Genomic DNA, 21,846 nt, shown 5'->3' with positions numbered 1-21,846 from the left:
CTGATAAAACAATAAATTGGTATGACTAGTTAGAGTTCAGTATAGTTGACCTGTGAACAATGTGGGGATGGGGTGCACACCCTACCCACCCCTACAGTGGTGGAAGAATGAATATAATTTTTGACTCCCTCCAAAACTTAACTACTAATAGTCTACTATTGACAGGAAGCCTTACCAGAAGCCATAAACAACTGATAAACACATATTTTATATGTTATATGTATTATATACTGTATTCTTCCAATATACTAGAAAAAAGAAAATATTAATTAAAAAAACTTTTTTAATGTTTATTTATTTTTGAGAAAGAGAGAGTGCAAGCAGGAGACAGGCAGAGAGAAGAGGGAGACACAGAATCCGAGGCTGGCTCCAGGCTCCAAGCTGTGAGCACAGAGCCCCATGAAGGGCTGGAACTCACGAACTCACCATGAGATCATGACCTGAGCTGAAGTCGGATGCTTACCCAGCTAAGCCAGCCAGGCATCCCCCAAAAAAGAAAGGGTTTTTTTTTTAATTTTTAGTGTTTATTTATTTTTGAGAGAGAGAGACAGAGCTTAAGCTAGGCAGGGGCAGAGGGACAGGGAGACACAGAATTCAAAGCAGGTTCCAGGCTCTGAGCTGTCAGCACAGAGACTGATGAGGGGCTGGAGCTCACCAACCGTGAGATAATGACCTGAGTCAAAGTTGGATGCTTAACCGACTGAGCCACTCAGGCTCCTCTAAAAAAGAAAGTATTATTAAGAAAATCTTGAATAAATACATTTACAGTACTGTACTATATTTATAAAAAAAAATTGGAAACAAGTGGACCTATGCAATTCAAACCTGTGTTGTTCAAGCGTCAACTGTATTTGGTTTTACTAGTAAAGTTGGAGACACATACCCTAAGTTCTACTGATATACCTCTGCATAAGTATACCAACTAATAGGTACAAAAATATGCATGCATAGCAGCCCCGTATGCAATCAAAATGTCAGTAACACAGCAAAACAGCTGAATGAAAAGAATGAATTCACCTACATATGTCAACATGGATTAATCAAAACAACCAAAATAAACAAGTCAAAGGATATATATCCTATGATTCCATTTATAGAAAGGTCAAAACCAGCAAAATCAAACATACCATGAAAGAATGCCAACATGTGTGATAAACTATATAGAAAAGCTTAGAGTGCTGAACACAAATTTCAAGATAGTGTTTATTTGTGGCTCCTCTAGAGGGGAATATAACTGAGGAAGCACAAACTACTAATTGGCTAAATTCCATTTCTTCAGCTGAATGAGTTCATTTAATTTCTCTGGAAACTATGCATAACAGCCATATATACTCTTCTCTGTGCATTATGTATTACACAATACATTTAAATGACTCCAAAAATATCCAAAAATATGTTTTAAATTATTTTCTTGTTCATCTTTCTGTTGTTGTTGTTGTTTTTAAAGGCCATTGGTATGTGAAAGTGGTCTTTTAATTATAATAAAACAATGATATTAGCATCTGGTACATTAAGGGCTGCTTTTTTTTTAAACTGCTATTAAAGATATTCATGCCTACCTTACCCTTTATAACGCACATCAACTTGTTTCCCAAAACAACAGTGTGCAAAATAAGTCAAGGTTTTGCACAAAAATATAAACTTTATGGACTTGAGCCAGTACAACCACCATTCTTGTATACACTAACTCACATGCACCCTGCATCTGGCTAAAGAAATCCTTTAAATTTGTTTTCGTGACAGCTAAATTAAAAGACAAATATATTCAGCTAAATAAACACTGAGGGAGGGTATCATTTAATTATGGCACATCTATCTTAAATTGCCACATGAAATCTCAAAAAGAATCTTCTTTGCTTAAGGCAACTACGAGACTAAATTAGGAGCCTCCGTCTAGTGCCTGAATTTGAATGGTGACAACTCAGGATCTTTAAGCAAATTCATGGACTCAGTTTCCAAAAAGAGATAATACTCCAATAAAAAAAAAGTTGTTGTTCTCCCCCCCCCCCATTTCCGCAGTAGCGTTGGCAGGTATTTTTATGAGCGCTCATTCTAGAATATCCCTGGCAAGGCAGTACCAATCCCAGGAGATAAAGCTCTGAAATCAACATTCACATGAACCAGCTAAGGTTTTAAGAAACCCCCCACCCCCGAATCTCGTTGAAACAAACATTTTATCTTCGAAGCCTCCAACGTCCTGGTGCGTAGAGGGCAATGTGGGGGGAAGATTGCCGGGGAGTTGAGTCCGTGAATCACATGGACAAAACTTAGATGGCATCTTGCAAAACATTCATATTATCTAACCCTTTCACTTCGTGATAAGTAAACTATGTCTCAGGGAGAAGCGCACCTGCTCAGGATCTAACATATTTAAATTCGTCTCCTCTCCTAGCTCAGTGATCCTTACCCCCACCCATTCTGAAAAGCATCAATTTGTTGCTAACACGCAGGAGGCGAGAAAACTCGCACTTCCTTAGTGTGGCCAGGTTGCAAGGGCTAGAAAAAGTCGAGTATTAGGTCAGCCCTTCTTCTAACAGGTGGGAAACCTAATGGTAAGTGACGCAGCTTAAGCGGTTAAATCACCGACCCTCTGCACCTAGCAGCAAGAGCCTGACAAAAACAATGTAAGATCGCTGGAGACCCCACTTCCCGTCTCCAGGAGGGCAGGTTTCAAAAACACCCGATCCCTCCATTTCAGCAAAGAATCCCGCGCTTCCCACGCAGAACCGGGAAGAGGGGAGGCGGGGAAACGCGAACGGTCTATGCGCAGCACCAAGAACGCCGCGGCGGGGCAAGCACCGAGTCCCGCCTCTCTCATCTGCATCCGTCGATAGGGGAGAAAGAGAAACACTAAGGTTGCGGCGCCTCCCGCGAGAAGAGGTACCTGAGGCTAGCGCCGCAGTCCCCCGTCGCTACCGCACCGGAGCCCAACACCCTGCTTCCGGGGTCAAATCCGGCAGGGAGGCCCGAGATCGCGGGAGGGAGCCTCAAACCCCTCCCCACCCAAGCCCCGCCTCCACTGCCCACTCTGCGGAGGACCCGGGCAACTTCCGGGACGCTGCGCGTCACTAAGCAGCCGATCCCCGTTTCCGGAAGCAGCCTTCCGTGCTCGGTCCCTCTACTGTACAGCTCGAGTTTGATCGAGGTTTCTGCACGTTTGATTGGTGAAGTGAGAGTGTTGGTCTCCGCTGATTGGTGCCGGCGTCCCATAGACGCCGCGGGGCTGACAATTTCTGTCGTCTGTTTCCCGCCGGCCGTAGGTCTCGTACCGCAATCATGGTGGACGTCATGGAGTTGCCCAGGTCGCGCATCAACGCCAGCATGCTGGCTCGGTTCATCGACAAGCCGGTCTGCTTCGTAGGGAGGCTGGAAAAGGTGCGCGCGCTCGCCGCCCTCGACTCCCCGCTTGGTAGCCGAGAGGAAGGACCCCGTGACCGCCCGGGTCGCAGCCTCTGGGTGGTGAGGGAGGGTGAAGGAAGACAGGCCTTAGAACATTACTGCGCTCCCGATTGCTTCATTTTGCACAAGGCGACTGTTGGCACGCTTTTTAGCTACTGCAGCCCCATTTTGGCGCCACATTCATGGCGCGGGATCGCGACCTTTTAGTATGCGCTCCGTTCTAATTCTAGCTCCCTCCACTCTGGTTCTTTTTGTATTTACATAAAGAAAATTAGAGACCTGACTCACACATCTACCTTCTGACGTCTTAATTTAGCTAGTCTTGACTTCTCTATTTTTCTAGTTTCCTTCTCATGCAATTTTGTCTCTTCTCAATCCTCGTTTTCTCATTTAGGTCACGTCGCCATAAAACATTCTTCCAATGTTTTATAGCAGATCTATGTCCCTTCCAGATCCTATATCAGTATGTTTTCTTACTCCAGTGTTAAGAGTACATACAGAGCTTTCATCCTACTGATGAAAAGCAGACCCAAAGCTTCCCAGTGAACCGAGAAAGCTGAGGAAAAGAAAACTACTAGAAAGCCTTAGTAGTTCATTTCACCCCACATCCTCTCCGTGAAATAGGTGGTGTTCCGACTTCACAGGTAGGGAAACTGAGTAGGAGTGATGTATGGTTAAAACGCTCACTGCCACAGCAAGTAGCAAAGCTGGCATTCAAACCAGATCTGACTTCACTCTTTACATCTAACAGTAGTTCTAATACTTCTAACAAACAGTTCTCGCTTTACTTAATCATGCTTAATTTTTTGATTTAAGATTTTAAGTAATCTATACACCCAAGGTAGGTCTGGAACTCACAACCCTGAGATCAAGAGTGGCCACTCTCTACGGACCGAGCCAGCCAGGCGCAGGCATCATGCTTAATTTTTAAAATAGACCCCCAGGTGGGATACATACTATTTAAATCATGGGTGCTAGTAGATCTCACTTTTAGACAGTATGGACCCTATTTAATTTGTTGTTAGTGCAGGGTTACCAGATTTAGCAAATAAAAATACAGGATATATTTGTACTAAAAAGTATTTATCTGAAATTCAAATTTAACTATGTGTCCTTTCACCAGATACAGTAACACAAGATTATAATTTGAACCAAATAAACCGTTCCAAGACTGTTTGGGTCAATCTGCTGATCTTTTATCAAACTTTTAATATTTTTAATGAGATTTTAATGGTTTTGTTTATGTGGTTGTTGTTTTTTTAATTTCGTGTTTCTTTTTTAGATTCATCCCACTGGAAAAATGTTTATTCTTTCAGATGGAGAAGGAAAAAATGGAACCATTGAGTTGATGGAGCCTGTATGTTTAAGTATTAATTCTATGTATCTTATAGTTAATTCTTCATCTTGCTGATGTTTCTGAGTCTTGCAGTGGATGTATAAAGCATGGACCCTATTTAATTTGTTGTTAGTGCAGGGTTACCAGATTTAGCAAATAAAAATACAGGGTATATTTGTACTAAAAAGTATTGTTTATCTGAAACAAAATAGCTTGATGAGTTTATAAAACCTCCCTGCTCTAAAGTTAAACTTTTGTCCTCTTCTTACATTATAGATACCTTTACGTTTCTAACCAATGATTCTTTGGGCTCCATGATTTTCTAATTTTTAAAATATCACCTTAACTGGGTGACAATTCCCATTCCTATGAAAGACCATAAAATCACATTAAAAAAATCTCTTAAGTCGGGGCACCTGGGTGGCTCAGTCGGTTAAGCGTCCGACTTCGGCTCAGGTCGTGATCTCACGGTCCGTGAGTTCGAGCCCCGCGTCAGGCTCTGTGCTGACCGCTCAGAGCCTGGAGCCTGTTTCAGATTCTGTGTCTCCCTCTCTCTGACCCTCCCCCATTCATGCTCTGTCTCTCTCTGTCTCAAAAATAAATAAACGTTAAAAATTAAAAAAAAACAAAAAAAATCTCAAGTCATTTTTTCCTTTCTCAAGAGTTTTACATTTTTTAAATTCTATTTTCTATTTTTGTTTACATGTACTTTAGTTATCACTTACTGTTCTTACATTTAAAAAATTTTTTTAAATGTTTATTTTGGGGAGAGAGAGAAAGAGAGAGACAAGGCATGAGTGGGGAAGGGGCAAAGAGAGAGGGAGACACAGAATCCAAAGCAGGCTCCAGGCTCTGAGCTGTCAGCACAGAGACCAATGCAGGGCTAGAATTCATGAACCGCAGTATCATGACCTGAGCTGAAGGTGGTCGCTTTACTCACTGTGCCACCCAGGCACCCCTGTTTTTGTTTTGTTTATTGTACTCAATTTTCTTGTTTTTTTATGAAGACAGATACATGTGCTGTTTAGTTAATATGTACAGGACACACTGCACAAGGTATAGAAACTAGAAAATTCCTTTCAATGTGTCCTTTTAAACAAGTACTCCTTGTAGAAAGCGGGACATTCTCAGTATCTTTAAGTGATTTTGTCTTCAACTTGAACATTTAACTGGATCTTTGGACCAGAAGCTACTGCTAAAGGTAATTGAATTATGACATGCTGACATTAAGTACTCAAACATTTTTAACAAATTACAATTCAGTTTTTATGTTGGTAAATTTTAAAATGATTATGTTACATAGAATGAAAGATGAGTAAACTGTAGCACTATTTCCAAGTTATCACCTTGAAACCCCAAGTTGACGATTTGTTCTTTTGTGTCAGCTTGAGGAAGAAATCTCTGGAATTGTGGAAGTAGTTGGAAGAGTAACAGCCAAAGCAACCATTCTGTGTGCATCTTATGTCCAGTTTAAAGAAGATAACCATCCTTTTGGTAAATAAAGCATTCTAGTATTTAGAAATTTCATGTAATTAGGAGGAAAACAATTTTATTCTTAACTGGAGATGTTTTGGTCTTCAGTCTCAATCCTGCCATCTTTCAATTTCTATAGAATTTTCTCATCGCAAAGGAAAATAGGAGAACATTTTGGCACACTTTTTTTTTTAATTTATTTTGAGAGTGCACACACGCACATGCAAGTGAGTGAGGAAGGGGCAGAGAAAGAGAGGGTGAGAGAGAATCCCAAGCAGGACAGTGTAGAGCCCAATTCAGGGCTTGAACCCACGAACTGTGAGATTATGACCTGAGCCAAAATCAAGAATTGGATGCTTAACTGACTGAGCCACCCAGGAACCCCAATAAGCAATGCTTAAATAAACTCAGTAAAGATTATTTGTGGGAAGAGAAACTTAAAGAACATGGCAAACAAAAATAATGTCATCAGGCTTTTTGTTTTAATATATGGATTGAAAGCATTAAATAATGCATAATGCCTTAAACACAACCAGGCAAGAACTGTGCCTGTACATTGGATATCAAGATGAATAGTCGCCTATACCCTGTGTCTTATTTTTTAGAGCCACAGGTTAATAAATATGACGATCTGTATCTGTTTTAGAAGACAGATTGTGAAAATAAGTTGACCTTTAAAAGGGAAAGAAAAGAGAAATAAGTAGAAATCTTTTACATAATAAATGATGTTACATCTTTCCATTGTAGATTGTGTTTGCTAAAATGTTTTTTTTTGTTTTGTTTTGTTTCGTTTTGTTTTAGATCTTGGACTTTACAATGAAGCTGTGAAAATTACCCAGGAATTCCCTCAGTTTTTTCCTTTGGGAGTTGTGGAGTATGATTGATCTTGATGAACACGCTGACGACTGTTAAAAGAAGCCCTGATATCTGAGGATGAGATTTCTGTGATTTTTAATAGTTAATTTGTTCTCTTTTTAATTTCACTTACCTAACTGTATTTAGATATTGCAATATCTCACTTTTGATGGAACCTATCTGTATATTGACAGTTCTCCTTTAAGTCCTCGTAAAGACTCACTTCTCTGGTCATGTGTGGTCAGGTCAAATGCAGTTGCCTTGAGTTTAGTTTTCTGTTTTATTAATAAAAGCTGAAATGGTACATGCTGTTGATCATTTCATTCTTACTCTTTTAGTCATGTATTCATTCACAAACTTGGAATTTCATAGCTATAAGGTCAGGCTTCAAACTGCCAAGTAAAACTCTGGGCCAACTGTGTAATGATTTTCATTTATTAAAGGCAATCAGAATCCTACATCTTTTATATTTGTGAGTACCTATATCTGGGTTCTCCAGAGAACCAGAACCAAATAAAACATATACCAAAACTATTGTATGGATATACCCCTTTTATCCATTCATCATTTGGAAATTTGGGTGGTTTCTACCATTTGAATATAATGAATAATGCTATCATGAGCATTCATGGATAAGTTTCTGTGTATACATATTTTTTATTTCTTTTGGGTATATACCTATAAGTGGAATTACTGCATCAAATGGTAAATATACTTAAATTTCTGAGGAACTGCCAAATTTCTGCAAAGCGGCTGTAGCATTTTACATTCCTAGCAGCAGTGTTTAAGAATTCTAATTTCCCCACATCCTCACCAACAGTTACTATAATCTGACTTTTTTATTATAGCCATCCTAATGGATGTGAAGTGGTATCTTATTGTGGTTTTGATTTGCTCTGTTATCTTTAAAACTACCATAAGCCACTCCATTGCCCAGAACTTGAATATCTCCAGTCCTTTTCACTGCTACTGCCCCTGTAAGATTAGACAATTGTCATTTCTCACTTGAACTATTGCAACAGCCCTAACTGTACCTGGCCTTCCAGTTTCCTGGCTCTTTGTGTCTCCCAACCAATCCAATTGCATTAAACACAGTCATAGTCATCATACTATAAAGTTCACAAACCGGATAAGTTTAGAAAAGGGAAAACCTCCTGGGAAGTTTACAGTGGAGAAATATGGTCAATGCTACCTTAACGAAGTGATCAAGGTTGACATCACCAGTAATGACATGGCAGAAATCACATGCCCTCTATAATGTGATTAAAAAGGCACTTCACAACTCTGGTATTTTTTTCAAAAACCCTTAACACCAGTCTATTCCTCAGAAAATATCAGACCCAAATTGAAGAACATTCTATAAACTGATCAGTAGCCCTCAAAACTGTCAAGGTCATGATAAACAAGAAAAGAGAAACTCAGAGAGCAGAGAAGACTAAGCCTGGATTGGTTCCTGGAACAGAAAAAGACATCAAAGGAAAAACCAGTGAAATCTGAATAAAGTCTGGAGTTTAGTTAATATAATATATACCACAGTTGGTTTCTTAGTTTTGACATAGGTACAATGGTAATGTAGCACTAAGGGGGAAGGACTCTGCGTGAGGTGTTGGACAAGAACTCTCTCTCACAACTTCTCTGTAAATCTAAAATTACTCCACAATAAACCGTATATTTAAAAAAAGATGAACAGTCTCCAGAGGCTCTCCACTGACGACCCGAGGTCCACATTTCCAATTAACAGCTGCCCTTCACAATCTGACCGTGTCTCACCTGAGTTCTGAAACCTACTCTCCCTTGAAACTACTGTCCATCCAGCACCGATATGCTGTTCCTGGAACACACTAGACCCTTTAAGACCTGGTGCCACTGAACTTAGTCTCTACTCTGAATGCAATGTCTAGAAAGGAAAACATTCTCTACGCTTCCCTAACAGGCAAGCAGAGTTAGTTACTCATGTTATATTTCTTTCTTTATACCTCTTATCACACTTAACTTGCTGATAACCTTTTTAATTTTCAGATAAGTTTATTATGCTTATCTATTATAAATATATATTTAATATATAATTTATATGATGCTTAATTGTGTTAATATATTTTATATAATGTAAATACATGTATTAAATACATGTACACATACAGTAGTTCCCCAATCTTATCCATGGGAAATATGTTTCCAAGACCTCCAGTGGATGTGTCAGATAGTATCATCCCTAACTCTACTGTTCCTTCTTATACACACATACATACATACCTATGATAAAGTTTAATTTCTAAAGTAGGCACATTAAAAGATTAATAATAGCTAATGATAAATTAGAACAATTAGAATATACTGTAATACAAGTTATGTGAATGTCATCTCGCTCAAAATATCTACTATACTGTACTCACCCTTCTTGTGATGATGTGAGATGATAAAACGCTTATGTGGTGAGACGAAATGAAGTGAATAACATAGACACTGTGACATAGCCTTGAGCTACTATTGACCTGAGGATATATCAGAAGGAGGGTCATCTGCTTCTGGACCGCAGGTAACTGAAACTATAGAAAAGTGAAGCCATGGATAAAGAAGGGACTACTGCACATATATTTAAACATTTCAAAAATCAGAAAGTCAAGTTCCTAGTGTCTCTCCAGAGACAGTGCTATGGACTGATAGATAGCTTTCCAGAATTTTGACTATGTAACTGTCTATATAGGGCCTCAATATACTGTTCTGCAACATGCATCTCTCCTATAATACGTCTTGGCAATTGACATACAGAGCTATCTCAACCTTTTTAAAAATAATGGTTGCAAAATATCCATTGTGCCAAGTGTTCCCTCATTTATTGAACCAGTGCTCTAGTCTTCCCCACTAAGGAGAGGTGTTTATAGATGAAAACAAAACAAAACAAAACTGTTTTACTGGTATTTTTTAATGCCTAACATAGTGTATGAATAAATTAGTCCATCCAGCCTGGTCTGAGAGTCAACAAGGCCAAGGAAACAGCCAATGAAGACTGAAATCATAATAGGTGAGGTGACAAAGGACAAGAGACAAGAAGTTCAGAATATATTATAATGGATTCCGCAGGACTCAGTGATTATGCTAGGAATTAAACAGAGTAAGAAGCACAGATGAGGTCGGTTGGCAAGCAGGCAAAAAGTTTAACACAAATTAAGAGATTGATAGGATCTTTTAGTGAAGATGTCCAGAAGATTACTTGGAAATGTAGGATCAGACAGAGATTTGCGAGACAGTCTAAAATATTTAAAGTTGAGTTTAAAGGATCTTCCCACCTCTTACCTGAAATTTCAAAATCCAAAATGGTTTGAAACCCCAAATCTTTTCCCTAGATTTGGGACAAAACTCATTTGGCAATAAAACCCATTAAGAAAATTAGTCAGGTTCCTCATAGTCTTTATCCCACTTACTGTAAATACTCATATGCTTCGCTGCAGAAATATTAATATGTTTGGTTAGAGGGTGCTGCCTTCGGGGTGAGGGGGTGTTACATAACATATGGCAGATGCATCCTATGACTTTACCTAAAATCCAAAAATTGAGTTAATCTGCCCCAGGAGTTCCAAGTAAGGTATCGTTTCTAAATCAAAGAACAGCGCACCAATTTAGAGAACCACAGAACGAGTGATACAACCTGGGGGGGGACTGTGCACTTACGGAACAGCAGTGAGAGAGTGACTGAGTCAAGAAAAGGGCCCCAACAATGCCTGACACTTAGTAAGCACTCAATATTTACTCACTGAAAGAACACCATGAAAGGCAAGGAAGCAGAGCTTCAAAGAGTCGTCAAGAATGTTCAAAGCTCAATGAACAAGTGAAGATAAGGACTGAAGATAAAACACTGACATCACTAACATGTATCACACTTATTTCTAAGAAGACTTAGGCTATGAAAGTAAAAAGGGAGAAATATCAAAAAAGGACATAACAAGTATGAAATCACTCAATAGGGAATACAAGTAGGCATTAAATTTAGCTCCAGCTGTCAAGGAAACCTAGGAAAAGGAAGGAACAACAAGCCATACAATTTTCATATCCTTAAATCCATTAGAACAATCAAACCTTTCCGTAAAATTGTAAAAGGAATATATCACACATAATCTAATGTGAAGTGTGATGAACTATAAAATCATTGTCTTCAGTCGTAATTTTACAGATGTTCTCCAAATGATCTTTTTTTTCCTCATCTGAAAAAGGCAAAATTAAAACAACTCAGAAAGCATCTCTTAATAGGGTGAGTTAAATGGTTTGAGTGATAAACTAGTATTATTACTAAATTCATAGAATTATTGTCTTTTAAGATATTCATTTAATATATATATTGTTACTCAATAAACATTTTGTGTCAAGTCCTGGGATAGACATACACATAAATAATGTCCCTGTCCTCTGAAATGTCAATCTATAACAGCACAGCATAATCTCTAACGGTGTCTTGACTCAGAGCTATTTAATATTTAATTGGTCTAAGGTTTCAAAGAAATCCACCATGATTCTTTAAGTTCTATTTAGTAAAACTACAACTTAGTTTCCTCCCTTACATAATTCACATGGAATTTGATTCTGATCTACTGCTGAAAGAAGATTAATAATCTGATACTACAGGTTATCTGAAAAAGATGATGCTAAATCCAGAGTAATAACAAAGCATATGTTTTAAGTTACTTTTTAATTGCGATGTTGGTTTGAGGGAAGCCACCTATGGTCTTTATGACCCCAATCTGACCTACAGCATAGGGTTTGAGATGGCTAATTAAGACCAGAGGTGTAGACGATGAACAATTTATAGTGTAATACATTCATCTTCACTGCAAGGATTAAATTTGTCATTAGCATGCCATTGGTTCTTCTTTGTGTATTACAAAATGCCAGAAGCAAAGTGCTATGTTCTGTTGCATTTCCTCATCTTTTTTGAAAAAGACTTGGACTGAAAAAATAGTGGCTTTCACATATGAAAAAATTTTTTTTCTACATAATTATTTCTGTAGATGGGGAGTTAAAGGACAACCATAGCTGTGGACTTTATATAATGCATTATTAAAGAGGCAAAGTTGAGAAAATTTTGAGACAGTTCTCCAACAGTGAGTGCCATAAGTTGAAAAGAAAATATATGAACCGTAAGTGTAATAGTTTTGGCAATACCATAGATGACACTGTGACTTAATTAGCCTCCATTTTAAAGATTCTATTCATTTTTCACAGGAGTTTGAAATATTACCCAGGAAAATAATTTTGGCTAAGAATCTCTTACCACAAAATGTTATGGTAAGGTAAAGTTTATTTAGTAAGAATAGGCTTAAATGAATGGTTTCATTTAAAGATCTTGGTATCTTGCCACTCTAAATCTTGAAAGATAATCAACAAAGAGAAATTCTTCTGTTGAATAATTACTGATTCAAAAGCTAAGACCTTTAATATTCTTAGCTTAGGTATTTATTTAAGAACTAAATATTATTTAGACCTTAGTATTGATTTTCATTAACTCCACTTAATACACAATGATCATATAAAGCCAAATTGTGTCAAATAAATTTAGCATAACCCTAAGAAAATCAAAATCAGTGTCTCATTTCACTTAAACATCTTAACATTTTGTGTAGCTTTTGAGAAACTAAGTATTATGCAAGCATTGGGCTTGATGAGAGAATACATCTTTTTAAGAGATACACTATTCTTTTTCAGTGATCAGGGTCCCACTGAGTCAGTTATTTCTTTCATATGGCTCAGAAATGTTATGCCTTAGTCATGTATTTGACCTTTTATAAGAGGCAGACAGTGGACCAGGGGCTCCCTCCTTTTGGAATCTCCTCAGAAATGACTAAATGTTTTCCAGATGAACATACTGTGGACCAAGGGAGGAACTAGGAATTAGAAACCATTGCCTCAAAATCAGGGGAATTTGTAGACTTCTTTTTTCTTTTGGAAGCTGGTGACCTGGAGGAATTGACCCACTGAGCAATTTCCTTCACCCTCAGCAGTATGATTAAGTCATGAAAACAACTCAAGATGAGATATGATATTTATTTCTATCCCACTTGTTTCTAAAAAAAGAATTTAAGACAGATGCAAAGGTTTCTATCCTTTCCCTGTTTCCCCATCATAAATTCATACAATATGACTTCCCCAAATGTGAACTTGAGTTACCAGTGGAAATAGAATAAGACAGTCAGACAATTGATTGCTGTCATTTGTCACAGGAACATTAATCTGCTAAAACTGGCACTAATATCCTGCTCTAGACCTTCTTAAGGAAAACTTAAAAATAACATTCCAAAATGAATAAAATATGTTCTATGTTGCTTTTCTTCCTTTATCATCTATCTTATAACCTAAATGTATTTGGTATACAAATTTAATAACATTTTTAAGCAATACAAAGTATACACATTATCAGTATATATGAACTCAGAAACTATAAAGCTTAAACAAAAATAATGCTTCCCGTTTAACCTGATTTACAGTTGATTCTTTGAGCATTTACTTAAAGGAAGAAGAAGAAAAAAAGAAAAAAAAGAAGAATTAGAAGGCCAAAGAAACATTTGTAAATTTCATATACAACTGGTAAAAGATACCAGTTACATATACATCTAGGATTCCTTGATAGAAAGCCTGGAAAGGATTATAAGACACCATATGTACCATATACCTGTCGGTATGACTCCCTAAATTGCCTAGAATACATGATATTTGGCTTCTGTAGTTTTAAAAATAGGACTAAAGATAAGTTATCTGATAAATTATATCATTGGAAATGAGGCTAAGAAACTGCAGGGACTCGGGGAAATAAAATAATATACTGACAGCCATTTGCAACATCAGAACATGGAGGGATTTATCTGAAGTACATTTCAGAAATGAATGGTTTGGATTGATGCATTTGAACTTTAAAATTTTTAATGAATTAAAATCATTAAGTCAATGACATTTAGAAACAGTCATACTGCCTTCCCTGTTTTCAACAGATTCTAAATTCAGCTACATGTGTCCTGTGATCACTATATCTGGTTACAAATAGCAATAATTGTTGCAAAGCAAATTACATGGTGGCACAGGAAAACATTCCCCCTTCCAGCAGAGGGGAGAGTAGATTACCTCACTCAGATAGCCTGCAGTTTATATAACGAAGATTACAGACTTAAAAATGAAAAAGGAATGTATGCTAAAATAGAAAAACGATTTCATGAAAAATAAAAAGACAGATTGCTTTGTTTAGGGGAAAACTTCTAAAGCGCTGATGAGAAACTTTAGATACACATATTTAAGTGATTGTGAGCTATGGAAACTTGTTACTAAGAAACGAACTTACTCATTTCCATAATATTCATAAGAATGCAGGCATGCAAATAAGAGTTTTACTCATACTGGGCTTGGATATATTACAACATATTACAATATGCATTTCACAATGATATGGTATAACATTATACAATTAATTCCATTTATATATTATAAATGTAATAACGTTACCATTATATACAATGTTATTACAACCTGGAAATGGGTCATTTCTACTTAGCTAAAGTACACAGATGAAAGTGTCACATATGTTAGTTTTCACCCATGCATTTTGGTAAGAAGAGGCCAAGAGTACCCAATTTAAACTACTTCAGGAAGCATTTTCATATAACTAACCTCTAGAGGTTGCCACATACAGGGGTGATTACTGCAATAGAGATTTCAATAAATAGACCAAGGAACCATTTTATTTCATCTATGGCAGTTTATTCCTTTAACTGTTTGTTAATCTTTTAAAGTCTTAATCTGATATATATTAAAATTTCATGGCTGAAGCTTCTCAGTCAGGATTCTGGAATGCCCTCCCTCCCAGAACCCAACAACCCCACCAAGAATCACCAGTAATGAGAAGACCTTAAGTGTGCTGTCAGACTTTGTTGCAATCTCTTGTCTGCCTCTCTAAAATATTTCTAACTCCACAAGGATAGGAATAGGATGAGGAAAACTCAAAAGATAGTGGATGAGGGTGAAATAAACTACCTCAATCATGTGAATAAATTCCCCATTCAAAAATTAAGTGAAAAAGTCTTCACAGTAGAAATGTGTTCCTGAATAACCCTCAGGTAAACAGGAGGTAAAATTTTCAGTACAATTCATTCTAAACAAATCAGCCAAGTTTGGTCACTTTGGCCCGTTATATATATCCCTATCCCTAAACACATGACTTCACCTACAGTGGGTACCACTGAGACACAAGATGAATACGAAGAACCCACACTAGGTGGCAACAAGACAATGGAGTACAATATACTAAGCAACATTGTAACAAAAATTATCTCTGAACTGAGACCATCAGAGACTTTTGACAGTACTGGTAGTCCTCCTCACCCTAACTGCAACCAAACACTTAAACATGAATTAACACTCTAGATATATTGCTTCTTATTTTGAACTAAGTAAATTACCCAAAATATATTCTCCAAATTTCTTAACAGTAATAACAATAGATACCATTTTTGAAGGTTTTTGTGTGTGAGCTGTGTTCGTCCTTTATTTTAACATATAAGCCCCACCCCTTTTTATTTAACATATAAGCCTCATCCCCTTCTTTGGGGTAGGAGGTATTTCCTAATTTGACTAAGGGTGTATAGCTACTAGATGATAGTCAAAACCACCACCTCTATTTGACTTCAAAATATGATCTCTATGGTTACATACTGACTGCATCCCTTGATAAAGGGATTTAGTTTAAACAACTGCTTTAATGTGATCAATGCTGGACCATTCTCAATTGAAGAAGATAAAAGGAAGGAGAAGGTTATTATTTTCCCCTTTTGGGTGAGGGGGCAGACGGGGTGGACCAATGTAGAGGAAAAATATTAAAATCCCGAAAATGGAGAAATGCATCAAAAGTAATTTTGAAATTTTAGAAAAGATGAATAAGGAGAGAATTGTATCGAAATCAGGGCTTTCCAACATTATTTTTTTCTCAAAAGTAAAGATCAATAAGTTTGAGCACGGAAATGAGCAGGCAGTGCATGTCAATAAGTGCACTGTAAATAAACAGTGGACAAATTCTGTGCTTACCTCACTCAGAATGGAGCATACATAAATTAACACATTTTTAAGATTTCTACCTTCCAGATGGCCATAATTAGAATTTTTTTTTAATGCCAGCTATTGAAGATGTTGGGGGAAAATAAGCATTTTCTATACCAATGATTTATAGGAAAATGGTTTATAACAGAACTATTTGATAATAGCTATCAAAATGTAAAATGCACATAACTTTTGGTTCAATAATTTCAAGCTCTATATTGTATCTGACAGTTACGCTTACCCACAAATACCCAAAGATATACTAGCACGGATGTTCCCTGCAACATTATTTGTAAAAACGGCAATTGGAAATACCTCAAATTGCCATTGAAAGGAGGATATATCCATATAATTGCATACCATTCAGCTAAAGAAAAAAAAGTAGGTATATATGGGCTAAGGAAGGTCTGCAAAATACATTTTTAGGTTAAAAAAAGTAATTTGAAGGAAAATTTACATAGCATGATTTTATCCACATGAAGAGAGGCAACGACTGACACAGACTTAGAGAGATACAGTCTACGTAAAGAACATTTCCATACGTGTATATGAACTTTAAAGCAGCTTCCTCTGGAAAGTAAAAGTTGGAATTTTGGAAGGCAGCATGTAGATAACAGGGATAATGGAGCAAAGGGCTGAGATATTTACTTCCATATTGTACTTTTTGTAATTTTTGATATTTTTTTCATGAGCCTGCATTATTTTTGTAACAAAACTTAGCTTTAAAAAAAAATCACTGAAAGCTCATATAATATACATTGTACTAACAAGGAACAGTTCATCTGGTCTAGTTCATCTATGAAACAGAAAAACACTAGACTTCACTCAAGAGATCTGAGAGCTAGTTCCAGCACCTCCCTGAATGACCCTGTAGTTTTCTCCCCATTCTAACCATTCATGATTTTAAATAGTTTATAAGTAATTTTCCAAATCAATGGTGAGGCAAAAAATGGGAAACATGAATGTTGACCGGCTGATAGCTGCTGCCTTGAATACTACTATGCCGGAAAAGGTTTGGAGGGAAAGGTGATTGATAGCAATCTGTGTCAAGGGTCTTAAAGAAGGGTGGGGTTGTTCACTCACAGCAGATCAAGCACAACTTGGCCTAACCTGCTCATCTCATGGTGAGTGAAGAGAATTATTTGTCAATGAAGAATTTTAACATAAAAAGTAAGTTTGTTAACGGTCCACTTATGGAACTCTTGTTTCCATGTGTTTTTTTTTTTTTTTTTCATATCACTGCAGTCCTTCCTCTTACTTTAACCATATTCTGCCCACTTTCCAAAATACAGGTCTCATCCCATCTATGTGCTGCCTACAAGAGACTCACTTCAGACTTAAAGACACATGCAGACTGAGAATGAAGAGATAGGAAAACATTTACCATGCAGATGGAAGTGAAAAGAAAGTTAGGGTAGCAATTCAAATTGGACAAAATAGACTATTTTTTTTAACGTTTTTATTCACTTTTTGAGAGACAGAGACAGAGCACAAGCAGGGGAGGGGCAGAGAGCCAGGGAGACACAGAATCTGAAGCAGGCTCCAGGCTCCAAGGTGTCAGCACATAGCCCAATGCAGGGCTTGAACTCACAAACCATGAGAACATGACCTGAGCTGAAGTTGGCTGCTTAACCAACTGAGCCACTCAGGCGCCCCAGACAAAACAGACTTTAAAACAAAGTCTGTAACAAAAGACAAAGAAGGACACTACATAATAAGGGGACCAATCCAAGAAGAAGTTATAACAATTGTAAATATTAATGCATGCAACATGGGAACACCCAAACACATAAAGCAACTATTAACAGACATAAAGGAAAAAATTAACAGCAACACAATAATAGTAGGGGACATTAACACACACTTACATCAACAGATAGATCATCCAGACAGAAAATCAACAAGGAAACAAGGGCTTTGAATGACACACTGGACCAGATGGAACTAACAGATAAATTCAGAACATTGATGGAAGACACTGAAGTTGACACAAATAAATGGAAAAACATTCCATACTCATGTATTGGAAGAACCAATATTGTTAAAAGGTCCATACTACCCAAAGCAATCCACGTTTAATACAATCCCTCTCAAAATACCAAAAATATTTTTCACAGAAGTATAATAGATAATCCTAAAATTTATACGGAAGCACAAAAGACCCCAAATAGCCAAAGCACTCTTGGAAAAGAAGAACAAAGCTAGAGGTATAACAATCCCAGATTTCAAGATTTACTTCAAAGCTGTAGTAATCAAAACAGTTTGGTACTGGCACAAAAAACAGACACATAGATCAATGGAACAGAATAGAAAGTCCAGAAATAAACCCATGCTTTTATGGTCAATTAATCTACAACAAAGGAGGCAAGAATACACAATGGGAAAAAGACAATTTCTTCAACAAATGTGTTGGGAAAACTGGACAGCTACTTGCTAAAGAATGAAACTGGACCACTTTCTTACACTATACACAAGATTAAACACAAAGTGGATTAAAGACCTAAATGTGAGACCTGAAACCAGAAAAGTCTTAGAAGAAAACATCAGTAATAATTTCTTTGATTTCAGCCATTAAAAGCATTTTTCTAGATATGTCTCCTCTGGCAAAGGAAACAAAAGCAAAATTAAACTATTGGGACTACACTGAAATAAAAAGCTTTTGAACCACAAAGGAAATCACCAAAAAACCAAAAATGCAACCTACTGAATAGGAGATGTTTGCAAATGATATATCCAATAAGGAGTTAGTATACAAAATATATAAAGAACTTACACAACACCAAAAAAAAAAAAAAAAAATCAAACTAAAAATGGGCAGAGGACCTGAACAGACATTTATCCAAAGAAGACACATACAGATGGCGAACAGACATAAAAAGATGCTCAACATCACTAATCATCAGGGAAATGCAAATTAAAACAATATCACTTTGCACCTTTCAGAATGACTAAAATAAAGAAACACAACAAATAACAATAGCGAGGATGTGGAGAAAAAGGAACCCTTGTACACTGTGGGAATGCAAATTGGTGCAGCCACTGTGGAAAACAGGTTCCTCAAAAAATTAAAAACAGAATTACGATATGCTTTAGTAATTCTACCACTAGGCATTTACCTAAAGAAAATGAAAACAGTAATTTGAAAAGATATGTGCACCCTTATGTTTACTGCAGCGTTATTTACAATAGCCAAGATCTGGAAAGAACCCAAGTGTTTATTGATAGATGAATGCATAAAGAAGATGTGGTACACACACACACACACACACACACACACACACACGCCAGAATATTATTGTCATAAAAAAAAGTGAAATCTTGCCATTTTCCACAACATGGATGAACCTAAAGGATATTATGATAAGTGAAATAAGTCAGTCAGAGAAAGACAAATAGGATATGATTTCAGTCGTATGTGGAATTTAAGGAAAAGAAAAAAGAGACAAAACAAAGACTTAAGTACAGAGAATAAACTGGTGGTTGACAGAGAGGAGGTGGGTAGGGGGATGGGGGAAATAGATAAAGGACATTAAGAGTACACTTATGATGAGCACTGAGTAATGTATAGAAGTGTTGAATCACGATATTGTACACCTGAAACTAATACAACACTGTACGTTAATTAAACTTGAATTAAAAAAAAAAACAACACAAAAAACAAAATACAGGTCTCAGTTATCTACATCAACAATTTTTGGGTAAAAATGTCCTCTACTTAGTCCTCAAAGCAGCCTTTTCTAGTTTCTTAAAATATACACAAACCAGAAAAAGACTGAAACTCACAATACCATCACCAACAGCCTAACTTCTAAAATCTGGAATCTTAAGTATAGAGCAGAAGGAGCTGGAATGAGAAAGAGCTGTGATGGCTCTGTTTCTTTGTATAACAAGTCCTAACTCTGAAGAAAATGTGCATGTGTTTTGATTGGGTGACAAATAGAATGTAGTTCAGGTAGCTGTCTTAATTTTGAGGTAGATTAAACAGTTGGTCTTATGAAATTCAGAAGACCCTCACATCCATCACTCCACCAATCTGACCACCACTCAACTCCCTCCTCAGGATGTTTTTACGTGAGAATAATGTTCCAATTATACAAAACGAGTCTTGGGATTCCCTTGTATGATGAACAGTTCTGATGGCACTAATAATTGATTCCAGAAGGTACCTAATGGCAGTCTAACCATGTATCTTTATAGAAATCACTCCATGCACAAAAAGACTATGCCTTGGACACCATGATGTACAATCAAATTATCTTTATCACATGGTATTTTTCCCTATCACTGAAATACACAGGTAGGTCCCCACTCCAGCAGCCAGATTGAGTTGTCTTGCCTAAGACTAGAAATGCGGAGGAAAGAGGAGTAACTAAAACCCCACTAACATTTACTGAGCTCCTACAGTGTCAAGTCCTTTCCCTTGGGTGTATCGCACTTCACCCAAACTGCAGTCCATCACTTTTCTGTAGGCCTGTGCTGACCATCACTCTCTGCCATCTGTTTTAGACATGCAGACCACATCACCAAAACATCTACATGATGGTTTTTTTTTCCCCATTCTCACATCTGCTTGCTGAAAAATAAGTTTCATTTCACTGTATCAGAGTGCCATTTGTCAATCTACATCCTTCATCTTCTCTCCTTTCTGATTAATTCTGGCCTTTCAAAAATGTCTTAACTCTACCCTTTTACTTTTTCTCTAACGTCAGTAACTTGGCAAAATCATTGCTCACCATTGCATACAAGTTACACAATTTTGTAAGTTTACATTTCACACAACAGTGTGAATATGCAACAGTGATTAATAAAGAGAATGGGTTTATTCTCTTAGTGGGTTCCACTCAAAACAAGAACTGAATTTTGATGCCTACCATGTTTCCTTCCTCAATCTAAAGTTGTATGATACTAGCTTACAAGCAAAAACAAAACAAAACAACTTTACCAGGTGTGACAGAGTGACTGAGAAGGGATGATTTTGTGTTATTTTTAATGCCGTAACTTAATTATTTTACTTAAATGCTAATCGATTGTCCAAGCACAACCTTCTAGTGGCAGAATCAATTTCAATAATGATGCTGATGGCTGCAATATGATCAACTGAAGCCTCTGCCACTTGGTACAGAAGAAGTGGAGATGATAGGCAGCTCATTAATCATTTATCCCAGAGATGAATGTGTTCAGTTGCTGATACGGGGCTGTGGGTGAATGCTGCCAAAATGAGAAATGTCAATTGTCAGGCCTCATGCATAATAACAGTGGAGCTATTTTTAAGCTTCTTTGAAGATTAAAGTTATGCTCTTTTTCCCTACAGTTCTGTCACATATGCTTGGCAATTTTGTTCTATGAGAATTCATTTTCACTGCGTTCAGATGTTTCTGCTTGAGAAAATATACACCACTCAAAATCTAGCATGAGGTATTTGAAGTTATTTAGAAATCTGTAGAATTCCACATATTGGGAATGAACTCTAAAAGAACAGAGAATTACAAGAGGGAAACCAGGAGAGGTACTGAGTAACTTCTTGGCTAATTTTTTCCCATAGGATGTGTTTTATCAGCAAGGATGATACATGATTTTAATTTCTCAGGTCCCCAGAAAGAACATATTCTATAACTGACAGAACAGTTTCTGAAACAGAGATAACAGAATTCAATAAAATAGACTTAAAAAAGTATTTGTTCACTAAGTTAGGTGAAGGATGTTACCAAAACAATAGT

General features: G+C 37.0%; 2 protein-coding genes across 2 annotated transcripts in view; one reads left to right on the top strand and one right to left on the bottom strand.

Annotated features, from left to right (window-relative positions):
* The window catches only part of UMAD1 (UBAP1-MVB12-associated (UMA) domain containing 1), a 219,043-nt gene extending 216,033 nt beyond the window's left edge, over positions 1-3,010 (bottom strand). Inside the window, exon 1 of the mRNA XM_049641542.1 lies at positions 2,885-3,010. The gene's annotated coding sequence lies outside the window, so the exon portion shown is untranslated. The remainder of the gene's footprint in view (positions 1-2,884) is intronic.
* Positions 3,011-3,096: 86 nt separating this feature from the next.
* On the top strand, positions 3,097-7,367 carry RPA3 (replication protein A3). The gene is made up of 4 exons (XM_049641544.1): positions 3,097-3,375; positions 4,682-4,756; positions 6,121-6,229; positions 7,010-7,367. The coding sequence occupies exons 1-4, from the start codon at positions 3,277-3,279 to the stop codon at positions 7,090-7,092; spliced, it is 366 nt and encodes a 121-aa protein (XP_049497501.1). The 5' UTR covers positions 3,097-3,276; the 3' UTR covers positions 7,093-7,367.
* The last annotated feature ends 14,479 nt before the right edge of the window (positions 7,368-21,846 follow it).

Source organism: Panthera uncia, chromosome A2, assembly GCF_023721935.1.
Source record: "Panthera uncia isolate 11264 chromosome A2, Puncia_PCG_1.0, whole genome shotgun sequence".
Classification (NCBI taxonomy): Eukaryota; Metazoa; Chordata; class Mammalia; order Carnivora; family Felidae; genus Panthera; species Panthera uncia.
Note: the sequence above shows the minus strand (reverse complement) of the source record. Positions and strands in the feature narration are given on the sequence as shown.